Genomic DNA, 16,260 nt, shown 5'->3' with positions numbered 1-16,260 from the left:
ATCCGCCCGCACGTGTGGACAGACTGATTAGGGTTAAAAAAAAAAAAAAAAAAGTATCTTTGGCAAAACCGAGAAATTGGTTCCTGCCCAACGACACTAGCATTTGCAAGACTGATGTTGTATATCGAATACTTAATGAGCCGCAAACGAGTAATAGTTCCTTCCTTGTTGCGGGATGAGTGCGACACAGCGCCACCTTGTGAAAGCAAGGGGAACGGCTCCGGTCACAATACGAGGCACACCTGACGTTATTACGCACAGGAACTTTTCATCAAGTCCTTGTTTTTCATGGGCTCGGAGTTACAAGCTGTGCCAGTATCTGATAACAAGGGCAAATTTCATCTTGTGCACATTTGACAAATCATAAAAGGCAACTTGCGGCATCGTCACAACGACGTTTATTGTTGCACAAACGCGCGTGCTGTAATCCATACAAAAGGAACCGGAAATCTCATAGCCCCGGCCCCGGAAACAACTTTCAAAAATTCAAAGGAGCAGGTGAGGCGGTTGCGTTTCATCACCGTGACCACAGTCTCAACACTCGCCATATAAAAAAGGATAACGTCGCCCAATCGGCCGCTCCAATTTATGCTCCTTCCCACGGAGACAAAACAAGGTCGGGCGTCAGTCAGGGTGCCGGGAAGTGAATGCCACGCGCGTGCGTGTAGGTCGTAGCGGGCGTCTGGGCTGGGCGGGCGCTTCTCAACGCGTTGCCGCCGTCGGCTTCACTCGTCTATCAAAAACAACACAACGGCTGTGAGGGGGGGGGGGGGGGGGTTCCCAAAGCAGACGAAATCCAATTTTGTTTCCTTCTGCCCATATACGCCACACGTGCGTTTGAAGCCCTTTGGGATTGCAGTAGCTGGCGTTAGGGGGAGGGGATGACACGGGCATCGCAAAGCGCAGCGGCAACGCATGCCGCAAACTCCAACCTACGTGTGTGTGTGTGCGTGCGTGTGTGCGTACCCACCTGAGTCTCCCCGCTTGCTTTTCTGCGGGGCGCCATTGCCGTGAGCCAGATCTTGGCAGGCCACCTGTAAGACGAGCGCAGCGTCTCAGACATGGGAAAAACGGGACGGGACCTTCGTGGAGCTAGGGGAATGGGGAGGACGTACGATGGACCGGGGGTGGGGTGGGGAGGGCTACAATCGGCCTCGGCGCGATGGTCGCACACGTCAGTCAAAGCGCCAGACGGCCGGGCCTACCTTACGGCTCCTGTGCCAGACGACAGCGGCGACGGCGGCGGTGACCAGGCCGAGCGTGATGAAGCCGTACTGCGTGACCTCCATGACGGCGGGCAGCACCACCAGGTTGGTATGGAAGGTGTCCAGGACGGGCCCGTCCATGTAGCCGCTCTGAGGACGGCGAGCAGACAAACTCAGGGTGAGAAGGCCGGGAAGCGGCATTAAGCGGGCCCGGGATTCCCGTGGCCCTTGCCGCGCTGGCTCACCCACCTCCTCAAACCAGATCATGGGCATGACGGTCTCTGGGATCTTGCCCGTCTCGCTGCCAAGACAGGCGGCCGGGCGAGCGGGAGAGAAGAAGAGGAGGAAGAATGGCGGGGGTTAGGCTTTGCGGTCAGCTCGCAAACAGGAACAAGAAAAGCACTCGGGAAAGGCGCCTACGTAATTCCTGACACTCGCTTGACGTAAAGGTTGAGCTGCAGGCGGATGGACACGTTGAGCGGGACGCCCGTTTGCTGCAAAGACAAAAGAAGCACAGCGGCGGGCGGGCCGAGGCGCCGGCCGTTAACGAGGCGCACGGGACCCGCAAAGCCGCGCATACAAAGAGCGGAAGGCCTGCGCCCGCGCGCCATCGCCACTTCCTGCTTTCACACTCCAATTGCCGTCTTTGAATGGTCAGCGAGCGCGTCCGCTGTTATCCAATGAGCTTATCTGCCAGCCACTTTGGTCAACAGTCACGGCCGGCCGGCTTTTATTGTGCTTGTTGTCAGAAAGGTGCTGGTGAACTTTGACCTGCGGCCCTTTGCCAAACTATCTTTAGTAGCGACGCCCACACTAAACACAAAGTCTGCACCGGCACATGCCCCCCCCCCCCCCCATAAAGTTTATCTGGACAAAGATAACAACTCACCGGGTGGATGTCTATGAAGAGTCCGTGCTGGTCCTCGGTGGGCTGGAGCCCGTGCACAAAGTCCAGCAGGACAGGGTCAGCGTTGAAGAAGTGCGGATGCGAAATGAAGACGGGAGAATCTGAGAAAAACCGACAAAGAGACGGACAGCGTCAAAATGTCACGTTTGCTGCCTTTCTCTTTTCACGTATGTCATGGTCACTTTTTGATTTGCGCCAGGCATCCTGCAAACAACCCAGCTCATTTGCATTCTGGGTTCTCAAATTGCCCCCCCCCCCAGAACTACTACTGACTGTGGCGGCAGCTGCTGACGTTAAGCAGACCAGACTGGCGGCAGGGGCAGAATCCCTGGTTGGGGGCGTAGTCGCTGCCGTTGGCGAAGAGCGTCTTGGGCGCCACGTAGCGGTACAAGGGGATACCCTTCATGCTGCCCGCCCGTTGGTACACCAGCTCCATGGACCTGCCGGCGACAAGCGGAGCGTGGCCAAAAAACGGGCTGGGAGCCAGCCCACGACTTGGTTGAAAAGGGTTGGGGTTAGGCGGCAAGGCGGCGACCTGCACGCGTCGGGGCTGTAGAAGGCCAGCGTGGAGTCTCGGGTCATGAAGGGCGGCCACATCTGACCCGCCGTGCCGTTGATCATGTTGCACTGAGGTGTCCGCCAGTAGCTCAGCTGACAAGAGACAAACACGCCAGCGAGCGACTGTTGTTGCACGGGCTGAAGGTTCGAAACGCAGTCGAAGCCAGCGCAAGGCTGGAAAGCTTCACGCGGGTGAAAGCAGTGCAAGATGCGACACCAGGATGCCCTTTGACCTTACCTCAGTGAGGCCATTCCAGGAGTCCACCCTGTGCACGTTGCCAATGTCGTCCTGACCCGTGAAGACGGTGAACAGGCCCGTGTTGGAGTTGTTGAACTGCAAAAAGGCGGGGCGGGGCGGAGCGTCGGTCACTGGTGTCGGTCACTGGTGTCGGTCACTGGTGTCGGTCACTGGTGTCGGTCACTGGTGTCGGTCACTGGTGTCGGTCACTGGTGTCGGTCACTGGTGCCGGGCCGGGCCGGGCCGGGCCGGGCCTCCGCGCGCGCGCGTGCCGGTGGCATCTCACCTCGCTGAAGAGTCCAAATTTGCCGGAGGAGGGCAGCGTCCCAGGCAGGTACTTGTTGAGGAAGTCCACCAGGCCGCTGTCGTAGCCCCACATGAGCTCGCCCACCGTCTTGGTGAGGAAGGGCCCCTCCTTGAACGACTTGAAGGTGGCGCTGATCATCAGTCGCAAAGCAAACGGGAGGTTCTCCATCATCACCGCCGCGCCCTGAATGAGACGGGCAGGGTGTTAGTCGGCTCAAGTCCACGCCCCTTCCAACGCCCCACTCACCAGCACCAGCATGTTGGGGATGGTGACCACGTCAGACTCGTTTCCGGCCGACATGCCGGGCTCAAAGAAGTAGCGCCGGTACTCTAGGTAAGTCACCGTGTTGTTGGCGTGGAACGTGATGTTGTCCTTTTGGCAGCGCTTCCTGCTTGTCGAGGTCACGGGTCGACGTGGGGTCAGGCCGTGGTGTCACGTCGGAGGGTTAGGGCAAACAAACAAACAAACAAACAAACAAAGGTAGCCACTCTGACCTGTACACGTAAGGGCCTCGCTGCTCCAGCATGGGCTTCTCGCCGTTCAGGACCTCCTTGGGGTTGAGGACGTGGAAGAAGTAGACGGACATGTAGAACGGCACCGGGATGTCCTTCCACATGCGGTACGTCATCTGGTTCTGCGGGTCGATCACCGTGTTCTGCGCCCACCACACGCTTTGGGTTTGACGCTTGCTTTCATGCCCGCCGTACACTTTTGGATCGGTCGCAGTCTCGGGGACGCCGACCTTGCGGCGGATCCACGATATGGGCGGGTGGGGGAGCGCGAGCGAGACACGCCCGCTACGGCAACTAATCTAAATGAGCTTATCGGACATGATGAACGGAGGGAGATAAGCAAGCAAGCAAACAACTCCGGAGGGTGAGGGTTCGTCTTACGTGGCACATTGATTGAAAATAAAGCAAAGGGTCTCCTCAAAATAACAGACAGTTCTTCCATCAATTTCAATGAGAGTTTCGAAGCATTCCCTTTTCTTTCAGAAAACATTTCCTTTTGTTCTGGATTCTCCATGGCTGTGTGCGCTTTCCAAATGTTGACTTTGAGACTAGGTTCCTTGACTTGTTTCTTTACTTATTTTGCATATGCATAAAATGGCACGTGTTTTCTTTCGGATCATTGAAGACATCAAGTGTCTATTTCAAAAGGAAAATGAGTCAGTGGAACGCCGTTCCACTCCTCCCTACCGGTAGAGAAACAAACTTCTTGCTGACTGACACATCGCATCGCATCCCATCCCATCTAATTCCGATGTCCATTTTAATCATCACCTGCACGGGAGCATTTCAAGCAAAATGTGGAACGATCACGCACTGACAAATGCACCTTAACCCGGTCGAAAGGAATGCAAAGAAAAAGGTCGAGGCGAATTGCGCGCAAAGAAAAACGTCGAGGCGAATTGCGCGTCGGAAGCCCTCCGAAGTTTGGGATTGACTTGTTGCGTTCACGTGCCGTAGGGCGGCCGGACTTTTCCACCTCTGCGGCCGGGGTTCAGTTTCCGTAGGGAACGCGGGACTCACTTTGACGATCTGCTGGTCGATGATGAGCGGACCCACGATGGCCAGGATGGTCCCAAAGACCAGCGCGAGAACAGTCGCAACCACGAAGCCCCCCGCCACTTGGCTTTTGCACGCCGCCATGCCTGCACTTGCTCTTGTTATTTTCCTTGAAGCTGACTGTTAGCCTGCTAGCGGCCTCGCGGGCCGGCTAAAGAAACGTGCGCTTGAGCGCGGAGCTCGTCTCAAGTGCTCGTCTCGAGTGCTCGTCAAGTCTTCCCACCAGCTACTTTTCGTACGAACGAGTTTGAGGTGCCCGTCCGTCGCCATCTCATTTATAGCCGGCCAGCCGCGGCAACCTCACAGCTGTGTTGGCAGCGCCCGACCCTCCTTCCCGCGAGGCATCCTGGGAAATGGAGTTCACCACGCTGCGCAGCCGCGTCTCCTCTCCGACCAAAAGCTAATTCAATGGTTCTTAACCGGGTTGCGAGAACGCTTCCCAGGGGGTGCGAGGATACCCTGGGGGAAATATACAATTTTTCAGGGATAATGGTGGGGTAACCGAAAAAAGTGAAAAATTCTGGAAATCAAGACGTCATTGTGTTAATTGGCATTCGAGATATGCTGATTAAGCCTTATAGCTGTAAAGTAAACCAATTATTATTATTATTATTATTAGGGTTAGGGGTGCGAGAAGTGGTAGATGATTTGAATGGGGTGCGAACAAGGAAAAAGGTTAAGAACCACTGAGCTAATTGGATCAATGCGCTTGCTCTTTTACCAAACTTTCCCTTGCACGAATGTGGGAATCAAATCTACGAAGCGAAATTTGCCTTGCTAGCACCCCGAACCTTGAGATCCTACAAGCAGCCGCACCCGATCTGATGGGCAGGGGGTTCTCTACACCCCCCCCCCCCCCCCCCCTCGCTCCTTCCCGCACGCACGCACGCACCCTTGCACGCATACCTTGATGATCTGATCGTTCATGACGGCCCGGCCCACAAAAATGAGAATAACTCCGGACAGTGCGGTGAGAATTCCGGCCGCCATGAAGCCCAACGCCACCTTGGACTTGCCCACGGCCATGTCGGAGGGAACCGATGGAGATCCGGAGATAGTTACGGCGGAGGACGAAGCCGCGGTGTCCGGGCGGGCGTCGGGCCGTCATCTTTATACGCACGACGTCGTGGGCGGCGGGCAGGCCGGCTCCGCCCCGCCCCCGACATCCTGCGAGGGAAAGCCATCTACAACTTGTCTTCAAGATTCTCTCGCCCGAAAAGAAAACCTTGCTTTCAAAACAGCTCATTGCTATTTCTCGAGCGCAGTAAATGGAAAGATTGCGTGCGTTCTATCTTGAACGTTGAAAATCAAATTGTCACGGTGCGGAGTGGAGGAATATAGAGCAGGGCGACCAAGTGCAGCTTGGACCAGGATTTATTGAAGCAAACTCAAGAAGACAGACTCGGCAAACTGACGTGACCTACAGGACTGATCGACAAAGACGTGCACAGGAGCCAAACAAACCTCATGACAGTGCCACATGCATGCATGCATCGTCAACAGTGCTCCGACAGGGAGTGACACACAAACAGAACTTAAATACAAGACAGGTAACAAGAGGCAGGTGAATACGATCACACTAATCATGGTCACACAGGAAGGGAGGGGCGAGCACACAGACACACGGACATGAGCACACAGACAGACGGAGACGATTTCAACCTACACACCTAACAAAACTGGGGACGAGACATGACACAAATCCCTGCGGTTGCTTTCTGGCGGCGCGGCGCGGCGCGCGTCTGGCCTTTCGCACGCACGGCGTCGACGAGCACACCGTGCACGGGTGCATGCGCGTGCAGCATGTGGTGAAATGCGCTTTAGTAAAAAAAAAAGAAGAAAAAAAAAACAAGCAGCGGTCGTCTTCCCTTTTTCTCTGATTGGAAGGAAGGAAGTCACATTGTAGTCAGCTGCAGCAGAAACTGCCTTCGCAAGCAAGGCTTTCTTCCTGCATTGCGATTGCGGCCATATGTTGCGATGACGTGCGCAGAGCCCCGCTCCGCGTCCCTCGCACGCACGCACGCACGCACGCAGGTGGCTCCGGTTGACTCCAAGGCCGCTTGTCAAACCTCGCTCATGGCCTGGCCATGCACGAGCGCAGCTCCCACCAAATTGCCCATTCAAGTGTGCCCGCTATGTTGACAACGACCACCAGCAATGGGTGGGTGCGACACGTGTGGCTGTCCTCGGTGCCTGTCGTCAGGCCCGCATCTCCGCCATTTGGACGCATGTCTCCATCAAGCCCTTTCTTGACATCAGTCGTCGGCTTGCATCCAAACGACAGCTGGCAGCCGAGGAGAGTAAGTGTTGGGGCGGCCACGTCACGAGCGTCTCGTTTGGGCAGCGCCCCGCTTGGGCAGGGCGGTCCGGTTGTCATCGCCGCGCCTTTGGATGGCCAGAGGTCACGGCGAGCGACGGAAGCAGGGCCCTCGCGGGTACGTGGCGCCGAGCTGAGACGCCACCAGCCCTACGGCGGCCGGCCGCGTGCTTCCGGCCGGCAAGCGCGCACGCACAAAAGGGTCGAGTGTGCGCCAGCGCAGCCCCACCTCAGCGTCTTTCTCCACGGATGCGCCGCATTTGACGATGAAGGGCTCTTCTCTTGCCCGCCGTGCACATGACGGTCGGCGCGCTCGCTCATCTGACACTGCGGCAGGAAGGCCAGTGCCACCGCTCCCGGGCTTGCCTGCCTGCCTGCCTGCCAGCCTGCTTTCATCCTTGCTTGCTCAACTCAGATATACAGTCCAGTCACTTATGGTCCACCTAGACTCGTTAGGGGTGTCCAAACTTTTTGCAAGGAGGGCCATATTTAGTAACGTGAAGGCCAATATTTTTTTTCGGTTCTCTTCCGGGGGGGTGGGGGGGCTAATGGGACGTCGAACGCTTCGCTTGATTTCATTTGTGTGGCGGGCTCCATCTAGTGTTGAAACTGAAAAGTGCTCAAGCTTCTTGTGCGGGCCATATTCAATTACGTTTTCAGAATTGAAATCGTAAGTAAGGGAAGACCAACGGCAGATTTGCAAGGATTAATTCAAAGTACGGGCCTCCCGGGACGGACTACAACACGTTCGTTTCAAAAGGATTGGTACTCTAACAAAGACTTCATTTACAAGTAAAGGTAAGAATACTGCAGTGGTGTGTTTAAAATGTTACCTTTTTTTTCCCATGTATAATGCGCAAAATTAAAATTAAAATCTGGGCTGCGCATTATACATGGGTACATTTTTATTTTTTTTTAATCCGGATATCATATGGAGGCCGCCATTACAGATGCGCTTTCTTCTCTGCTGTTCACTTCAAACACGCTTCATACGAACACAATGCTCTCGTATCAGACGCTTGCTCAATCACCTGCTCCTTTGCTGTCACAATTTATATAACATGCGGCTGTTCCCAAAGATGATCTTTTTTCTGAAATAATTTTACGTTTACGGACTTAAGTAGGAGTCGAAATTTGGGTGCGTATTATACATGGGTACAGGCTTTTTTCCAGCATCAACATGTCATTTTTAGGGTGCGTATTATACATGGGGGCGCATTATACATGGGAAAAAACGGTAAATTTAATCATGAATGGGATAACAACCATGTATGCTTGTAAATCTGACTTGTGAGTCAGTGCCATACAAACGTACGTAATTTAATTTACAAACTTTTTAAATCTGACTCTGAGTCAGTGCCTCACCAACCCCAAACCTCACCGCACGTCACTGGCAGGCAGCAAAATAGGCGTTCGTCGAACAGAAGATGTGTCAGCGACGGGACCATCGCAATCGTCTGACGGAATGCTCAGCTCGTTTTCCGGTGACGTTTGACAGCTTTCACGCTCATTTGTAACGAGGTCGCATTTATTTCTTTTGTCTCCTGCTCGAGAAAAGGTACAGCACAGCAGTCATCATCACACGACATGAATATGAATGACATCATGAGGAAGTCTTCAATTCCTCGCTTGACACATTTACATGACGTCCGCCAGCCCCTTCCTCAACAGATTCTTTAGCAATCCCGTTGGCTCAGCATCGCTTGCTTGCTCAAACAGACGGACGGCTCTATGGGAAGTGGCTTTCCATTCATTGCACAGGAAGGTGTGTAACAAGAAATAAGGTCATCGTAAGAGCTCCTAATTTGACAAATATCCTTTCAAAGCACCCTCATTGTCCCAATTCTTCCCCGAGTTGCACTTGGCGACCGGTCATTTATTTCTATTTTTAAAAATCACACTTTGATTTAACACGAGTATGCTGCGAGTATGACGCACGCGCACGCACGCACGCGCACACACACACACACACACGCACACACTTTTTAGTTGGGCACGACTTCTTCACCGCTTCGAGATTCACGCAAATGTGTGCCGAAAACAGCTCAGGATTTGGTTTTCGATTTTTCTCGCCTGGTGGCCGAGGGTTCGGCTCTTCGGGTCGTGGTTCTTTTGGTTTGCTGTTTCTGGGCGGCACAAAAACACAACAACAACACCTGCAGGTCATCAAGTGAAAATGATGAGAATCCGGAAGCGTGGTCACGACCACGCCAACGCGATTGCAGCGCTCTTCAAATGGACACTTCATACTCGTGAGAGTCCTGCACACAAAGCAGAAAAGGGGGATAAAGCAAGCTAAACCAAGACATACAAAGTTAAGCTAAGCTAAGCTAAACCCAAGTTAAAGCCAAGGTAAAGCTAAGATAAGCTAAAGCCAAGCCAACTCAAGCTAAACTAAGGCAAAATAAGCCAAGTTAAACTTCAGCCAAGCCAAAGCTAAGCCAAGCCAAGCCAAGCCAAGCCAAGCCAAAGCTAAGCCAAAGCCAAGCCAAGCCAAGCCAAGCCAAGCCAAGCCAAGCCAAAGCCAAGCCAAGCCAAGCCAAGCCAAGCCAAGCCAAGCCAAGCCAAGCCAAGCCAAGCCAAGCCAAGCCAAGCCAAGCCAAGCCAAGCCAAGCCAAGCCAAGCCAAGCCAAGCCAAGCCAAGCCAAGCCAAGCCAAGCCAAGCCAAGCCAAGCCAAGCCAAGCCAATAATACATCAAAGGTATATAGCGCTTTTTTGGACACTCAAAGACGCTTGTACTCAAAGCGCTCCCACTCTGGTGGTGGCAGGCTGACAGAGTGTTAGGGTTAGCCGGCTGCATCATTCATACCCAGTGTGAGCGGCACTGGAGGCAAGGTGCCACACGGGACTCAGACAGAGCTGGGTCGGAATCGCCAACCCTACGGTCAAATGAACGACCACGGGCGTCAGATAAGCCCAAGTTACAGGCGGCGCCCGCTTACCGCGCCGCCCGCCTCGTAGATGGCGCCGTCAAACTCGCCCTCCGCCACAATCTGCCGGTAACGGTGCGGGTACATCAGGGGCAGACCCAGGTCCGAGCCGGGGCGACACCTGACGGGAAGCGACGTCACGCGCAGGTTAGGGTAGGGCTCGCCAACGGGAGCCGCTTCGTCAGTTCCGGCGAGAATCCCCACCGAGTGGCCACCGCATAAATGCCTCCCAGGAGCGCCGAGATCAGCAGAAGCAGGACTAAGGCAGCCAAGGCCAAACTTGCGCCATCCACTGCCGCGCCGCCGGCGTGTGACACTGACAACACACGTTCGCAGTGGCTAACGAGCCCACTCGCGCGCGCACGCGCACACTCACCTTCCAAAGCGTGGTTGGCGAGGCAGGGAGGCTCACCTGCAAGACACAGAGTCAGACATCAAGTCAGACACTTCCTGTTTATGGCTCTTGGCGCTGTGTGCGCCACGACCAAGCTCCCTCCGGACTGGCCCAAGCGTCCTTTGAGAGCCTGTTTTGGAACAGACTGAACCGTGACGTCAGTGGGACTGCAGATGACACCAGACCGAGCGTTCTCGTCCAGGCCGAGTCAAAGGTCAAGCTCGTTAAGGGCCACTTTCTCCTTCCACAAATGCAACCGAGGCGGATGGACCCCTGGACGTGGAACGGACTGATAAATCAGTCTCGGAATGGCAATCCCTGCCTCCCTCCCTCCCTCCCACCACTCACAAGTCAAGCATCGGTTCTTTTTCATTCATTGATACGGCGAGTGGCCACCGTATCCCTCCACCGTCGTCACAAATGCAGCAAAAAAACCTTCAGCATTCACCAAGAAGACCAACGACGGATTGCCGGCTCACCCCTGCAGATGGGTAGCGGTCCGCTCCAGTAGGAGGGGGTTCCCTGGACGCACTCCACAGCGTCGTCCCCAACCAGCTGGTAGCCGCGGTAACAGGCAAAGGTCAGCGTCTCCCCGGGCAGGAATACGCGCTTGGATGTTGTCAGCGAGTACCCGTTGTCGGGGACGCCGGGGTCAGCGCACGTCAGCGAGTACTTGGCTGCAATGCAAACAGACATCAGGAAGCCCTCTTTAGTCAGGCTGCCAGCCGGGCGGCCTGCCTGCGGCCGAGCCGACTCCCGCGATCTGCAGGCTTCACACGCGGCGGGGTCGCTCGCGGCGACTGACTCACGGGCGCATCGCGGGAGTTGCGAAGTCCACACGGGCGTGCCCGGCTCACGGCCGTAGCAGGTGATGGTGGCGCCGCCCTGCAGGATGTAGCCGGGACTGCAGCGGTAGCGGACGGTGGTCCCCACCAGCAGCTTGGTGTCCGACAGGGAACGAGAGGCGTGCTCCACCTGACCTGGGTCTGAACAGTACATGACTGGCACAGCAGAAAAAGATCAAGGTTAGACACACGCACGGGTCGCTCAATGGGCCAGATCGCTTGAACAAAGCGACGGCGGACTCGTGCCGATGACCGCGTTTGGGAGGGTTGGCTCGTTGTCCGATCGCTCGCACCGTTGCGAGCCGGTGGGCGTTCCTCAATATGAAGAGGGCGTAATGGCGGAACAAAACGCATCCGGGGATATATCGATTGACAAAGAGCTACTGACTCTTTTGACAAGATGGCGGCCGCGCGCTCCACGAGAGGTCCGGCTGGCACGTGAGGGTGGCGCCGCCCTGCAGGTCGTATCCCGGGTCGCAACGGTAGGTGACGCGGGAGCCGCGGCGCGCGGCGCCGTCCGCACGTGTCCTCCAGCCGTTTTGGATCTCGGGCAGGTCAGCGCACGAGTCGTTGCGGGAGACCTCTGCGGAAAGGGAGAGTGAAGGGGCCAACCGAGGACAACGACAACAACAACTTGGCTTCCTGCTTTGGCTGGTGCCTCACCCATATAGTTAATGATGAAGCCCTCCCCTTTGCCCAGCGCCGGTCCTGAGCGGAAGGTGACGCTCAGGTCGGGGGTGGCGGAGAAGAGCTTGAAGGGAGCGCGACCCCCCGAGTAGCGGCCCAGCAGGCGGGCGCCGCCCTCGTCGCCATCCGTCACCGTCAAAGAGTCCCCTTGGCTGATGTTGAGACTGACGTGGGAAGGAGAAAAAGCTAGCGCTCGGCTTAGCTTCGAGAAGATGCACGCTATCGCGGGATGCTTTGGTGTCGGCTCAGTCCGTCTGTCAGTCGGTCCGTCTGCCTGTCAGTCAGTCAAGTCAGTCCGCGGCGGGTGTCGTTGCCCTCACAGCTGCACGTCGACGAGCACCCGCTTGTCTTCTCCGACGTGGATGTTCCACGCGCACTCCTCGCCCTCGCCGTACCACTCGGGCCAGTTGGGCGACAAGATGACGCCGCCCGGTCCGCTCAGGTCGCCGCCGCATTGCGCTGACGCAGAAAGCAGACCCGGTCGCCAGGTTGCCTCAGTGCCGCCGCTGCTCTTTTCTGGGCTATCTCGCTGCCGTTCTTGGCCGCTCGCTCGGGTCACCCGGCTTCGGTTTGTTGCAAGACGCCAAGTCGTTTACCTTTGCAAAGCGGTTCCGTGTCGTTCCAGTAAGGGTCTCTGGCACCGATGCACTCGATGACGGGCGGTCCCTGTTCTAGGGCGTGACCCGGGTCGCAAGCGAACTGGACCACAGCGCCCACGCCGTACAGGGGGTCCGATGTAGTGAAGTTGCCATTCTGGAGGTAGGGCTCATAGCAGCGACCTCGCTCGAAGGCTGTGTCGGTCGGTGCAAACGAGACGAGGTGGGCTGCCGTTAGAACCCGGGACGACCGTCCAAAGCGCTACACGTACAATTGGATGGGAAGCAAAACTGGCAATTTTGCAGAGTGGAGCGATTCGCTTTGGGGCGCTACCGGACTGACAAAAGCCAAACAACGTCAGCTGTAGGCCCGCCGGGGCCGGCGGGTCTGAAACGTCGGTGTCGGTCTTGACACAAACCTTCGTAACGGATGTCGAATACGCCCGTGTTCTGGTCGGGCCGCTCTGTGAAGAACTGGATCCTCACGGCAGGACCCTCGCTGATCAGCCCCTCAAAGGGGACGCGCGAGCTCCGACCCGAGTCGAAGAGCACCGGGGAAGTGGCATCCAGGCCGCTCCGCAGAACCAGTCTGAGCGGGAGAAGGCACTGTCAACGATCGTTTGGAGGCCGCCGTTCCGACCCACCTGTCGGCGGGTCCCAGCAGGAGGCGCTCCAGGTGCAGGTGCAGCTGCTGCTCCCCTGCGGCCTCCAGGGACCAGGAGCACGTGCGGTCCCGCCTGGGATCGGGCCCGTGGCGAGGCGAGGGGGACAGCACCCGGCCCAGGGTGGCGTTCTTCACCGTTCCACCGCAGAGAGCTGGAAAGAGGACGCCGCGGCGGCGGCGACACTGAGCTGCGCTCATGGGAAGGGGCAGGGCATCCTGGGCGGGGGTGCCACCCACCTCTGCAGGAGGGCTCCTTGTCGCTCCATGCCGGCCGTGAGGCGTTGACGCAAGTGAGCAGCGCTTGCCCCTGCAGGTGGTAGCCCATGTGGCAGTGGAAGCGGGCGGTGCCGCCGGGCAACAGGTCCAACACGGACACTTCCCCAAAGTGGGGCCGCTTGGGGAGTAAGCAACTCAGGCGGAAGACTGGCAGGGCACACAACAAGGAAGAGAAAAGCCACCCAAAGCGTTAGCCTTGACGTTTCTCATGCTGGCAGCTAGGACACCATGGCTCGCTCGCTCGCTCGCCTTTGCTTTTTACAGCAACAGCAGCAGCAGCAGCAGCAGCAGCAGCAGAAAAAGAGGATTCAAAAGAGGAAAAAGGGGATTCAAGAGTTTTTATTCGCCATGTTTGAGCGTGCCAAATTTGGCACGTTCAAACATGGCGAATAAAAACTCTTGAATCCTCTTTTTCTGCTGCTGCTAATTGGCAGCATAGGTCCTCCCTCTCTTCTCTTGCCCCACGCCTTAGCAGCTAAGCTACGATTTCCTGTCATGCCTCTTTGCGCACGCAGGAGGCATGACAGGAAATCACAAAGTCGGGACGAGATGTCGAGAGCCGTCGCAAACGGCACCTACTCTGGTAGTGCAGCAGGAAGGAGCCGACGGCGTCGCGCGTGGAGCTGAAGAAGACGGCGAGCGTGTTGCTGGGGCTGCGGATGACTTGGCCCTCCACCAGCAGGGTCTGATTGGCCAGCAGCAGCCAGGCCCCGCCCTCGGCCACACCCCGGATGGACAGCAGCTCGCCGTCCGACAAGTTGACGCTCTTTACCTGAAGGCGCAAAGGCAGGCAGGCAGGCACAAAAGTATTGAGACAGCTGGGAACGGCTGCGTCACCACCACGTGTCACGTACCTGCAGCTCCACGCCGTAGCCCGCGTAGACACTGATGGTGTACGTGCAGCGCACATGGCCAGCTGGGGGAAGCGCCTTTGACGAGTCGATGTAACCTTCAGGCTGCTGGAAGGTCGTCGAGCAGCTGGAAGTTTCTGAAGGGACCGAAAGAGCCTTTCACGCAGCAAGTGAAAGTAGTTTGCCATCGTCGTAGGTTTTAATCCTCTGGAGGATTACGCTTGCAAAGATTTGCTGTGCTGTGACTCTGTGTGTGTCCTTGCATGTGTTTGTGTCTGCTAGTTGAGGATTTTGAAAAGAATTAATCTCACTTGCAGTGCGTGCAAAGTTCCCGATTAAGACGAGGTAAAGATGTGGCCTAAGTGCGCCCACGCTCGTGGGTCGTGGACGCCTTGTCGAGTCTGCACACAGCCTGCTTCAGACTTGCGAGTCAACAACGCGTGTGCCTTTGGGCTCATGTGAGACTTTGTTGTCTGAATATTACGGGTTGTTCGTGAACATTTTCTTAGAGGTCTTGAAAATATACTGTGCAGCTATTTTTGTTTGTAAGCACCAAACCAGCACAAGATTGTCATTACGCAAATGATGCGCTAATCAAACATCATTTAGTCATTCTCTCTCCACTCAGGTGTGATGGCGAACACGAGCCAAGTGCACTTATTGCGCGCGCACACGCTTAGCCCCACGTGCACATGGGAATAGAAATGGGAATTGATGTAGCTTAAGCAGTCATGAAGCTCTTTACCAAAAGATAAGATAGCACAGAAAATGTCACATTAAACATTCAAAGCGAACGATCACTCGGTATCACTTCTTTCAAACGGACAATTTGGCAGAATACAGCAAGTCAAACTTGTCCGTCCGTCCATCCATCTATCTATCTATCTATCTATCTATCTATCTATCTATCCGACCGACCGACCAACCAATCCATCCATCCGACCGACCGACCAATCCATCCACTCAAGGCATCGACGTCAAGTTGACGCTAATTCAATGATAGGTTTCTCCGCCGCGGGCTGGAGTTGCGCAACTTGCCGAAGCTCTTCAACCGGAACCCTTTCCGCCGCGTTTTCTCGCAGCTCGCTCACACACGCACAAAAAAAGAGGATGCAAAGGTTTACACACCCCAGTTCAAATGCCAGAACCTTGTGGTTTTACAAACAAGCGCAAGAGAAATCAGACGATCTCTAGTGAAGAATCGCAGTGAAGCTTTCTGAGAGGCTGAACTCAAAGGAACAAGAGGGCTGGCAGGGGGGTGTAGTATTTCTCTATCCCCTGTATATGGGCAGTCGTATTGGCTGATGACCGACCACTAGTGCAAGGTGAGGAAACTAGCTGGCTGTCTGGCTGGCTGGCGGGGTTCCTAATATTGCGACCTGTGGGGGGGTCTGCGATTGTTAAGAGATGGACCGGAGTCACTCAACAGATGCTCGATAACACACGCACAATCGCGCTCACCGCAGCAAGTGTTGACAACCTCGCGCACGCACGCGCGCGCGCGCGCGCGCGCGCATCCGTCCCACGTCGCGGTGAACACGACGCAGAGCAGAGCAAAGCAGGCAGGCAGGCAGGCAGGCAGGCATATGCGTCTAGGGTTGACGGGCTGGCTCCACGGGGATGCATGCCACCCCGTTCAAACGAGTGCAGCTAAACGACCGACCATAGCAATTAAGCAGAGCGTGTCTCACCCGCACGCGGCGTAACGCAGCCGCAAGCCAACAACAGCAACACGCACGTCCGCCGAGACATCAAGACATGCATCAAGGGCGAGGATCCTCACGACGGTGGACAGGCTCCTGCCGCACGTGCAAGCTACAGTCGAATGAGTGCTACAGCAGCTTCCGGTTACCTCCTCACTCACTCGCCCCTCCCCTCGCCCTCTGCCTACACGTCTTTCTTTTGGTCTCTCTGGC

General features: G+C 56.1%; 2 protein-coding genes across 5 annotated transcripts; both read right to left on the bottom strand.

Annotated features, from left to right (window-relative positions):
- Window positions 1-375: 375 nt before the first annotated feature.
- scarb1 (scavenger receptor class B, member 1) lies at window positions 376-5,878 on the bottom strand. Of its 2 annotated transcripts, none has more exons than XM_061293852.1 (13): window positions 5,690-5,878; window positions 3,710-3,870; window positions 3,462-3,603; window positions 3,195-3,398; window positions 2,909-3,004; window positions 2,648-2,763; window positions 2,386-2,552; window positions 2,095-2,213; window positions 1,626-1,699; window positions 1,455-1,506; window positions 1,206-1,355; window positions 971-1,034; window positions 376-733 (listed from the first exon to the last, which is right to left on the bottom strand). In XM_061293852.1, exons 1-13 carry the CDS (start codon window positions 5,807-5,809, stop codon window positions 726-728), a joined length of 1,473 nt encoding a protein of 490 aa, XP_061149836.1. In that variant the 5' UTR covers window positions 5,810-5,878; the 3' UTR covers window positions 376-725. The 2 variants fall into 2 exon arrangements, with proteins under 2 accessions (XP_061149836.1, XP_061149835.1); XM_061293851.1 differs by lacking the exon at window positions 5,690-5,878 and adding an exon at window positions 4,748-5,140.
- Window positions 5,879-8,610: 2,732 nt separating this feature from the next.
- On the bottom strand, window positions 8,611-16,197 carry LOC133163634 (seizure 6-like protein). Of its 3 annotated transcripts, XM_061293711.1 has the most exons (17): window positions 16,036-16,196; window positions 14,348-14,481; window positions 14,073-14,265; window positions 13,455-13,640; window positions 13,198-13,369; window positions 12,973-13,142; window positions 12,554-12,748; window positions 12,278-12,416; window positions 11,934-12,121; window positions 11,659-11,853; window positions 11,235-11,426; window positions 10,905-11,102; window positions 10,408-10,443; window positions 10,236-10,347; window positions 10,044-10,152; window positions 9,911-9,980; window positions 8,611-9,361 (listed from the first exon to the last, which is right to left on the bottom strand). In XM_061293711.1, exons 1-16 carry the CDS (start codon window positions 16,106-16,108, stop codon window positions 9,951-9,953), a joined length of 2,322 nt encoding a protein of 773 aa, XP_061149695.1. In that variant the 5' UTR covers window positions 16,109-16,196; the 3' UTR covers window positions 8,611-9,361; window positions 9,911-9,950. The 3 variants fall into 3 exon arrangements, with proteins under 3 accessions (XP_061149695.1, XP_061149694.1, XP_061149696.1); XM_061293710.1 differs by lacking the exon at window positions 9,911-9,980; XM_061293712.1 differs by lacking the exons at window positions 9,911-9,980; window positions 10,044-10,152; window positions 10,236-10,347 and having other exon boundaries at window positions 16,036-16,197.
- Between the last annotated feature and the right edge of the window lie 63 nt (window positions 16,198-16,260).

The sequence above is a fragment of the Syngnathus typhle genome, linkage group LG12 (genome assembly GCF_033458585.1).
Source record: "Syngnathus typhle isolate RoL2023-S1 ecotype Sweden linkage group LG12, RoL_Styp_1.0, whole genome shotgun sequence".
Taxonomy (NCBI): domain Eukaryota; kingdom Metazoa; phylum Chordata; class Actinopteri; order Syngnathiformes; family Syngnathidae; genus Syngnathus; species Syngnathus typhle.
Note: the sequence above shows the minus strand (reverse complement) of the source record. Positions and strands in the feature narration are given on the sequence as shown.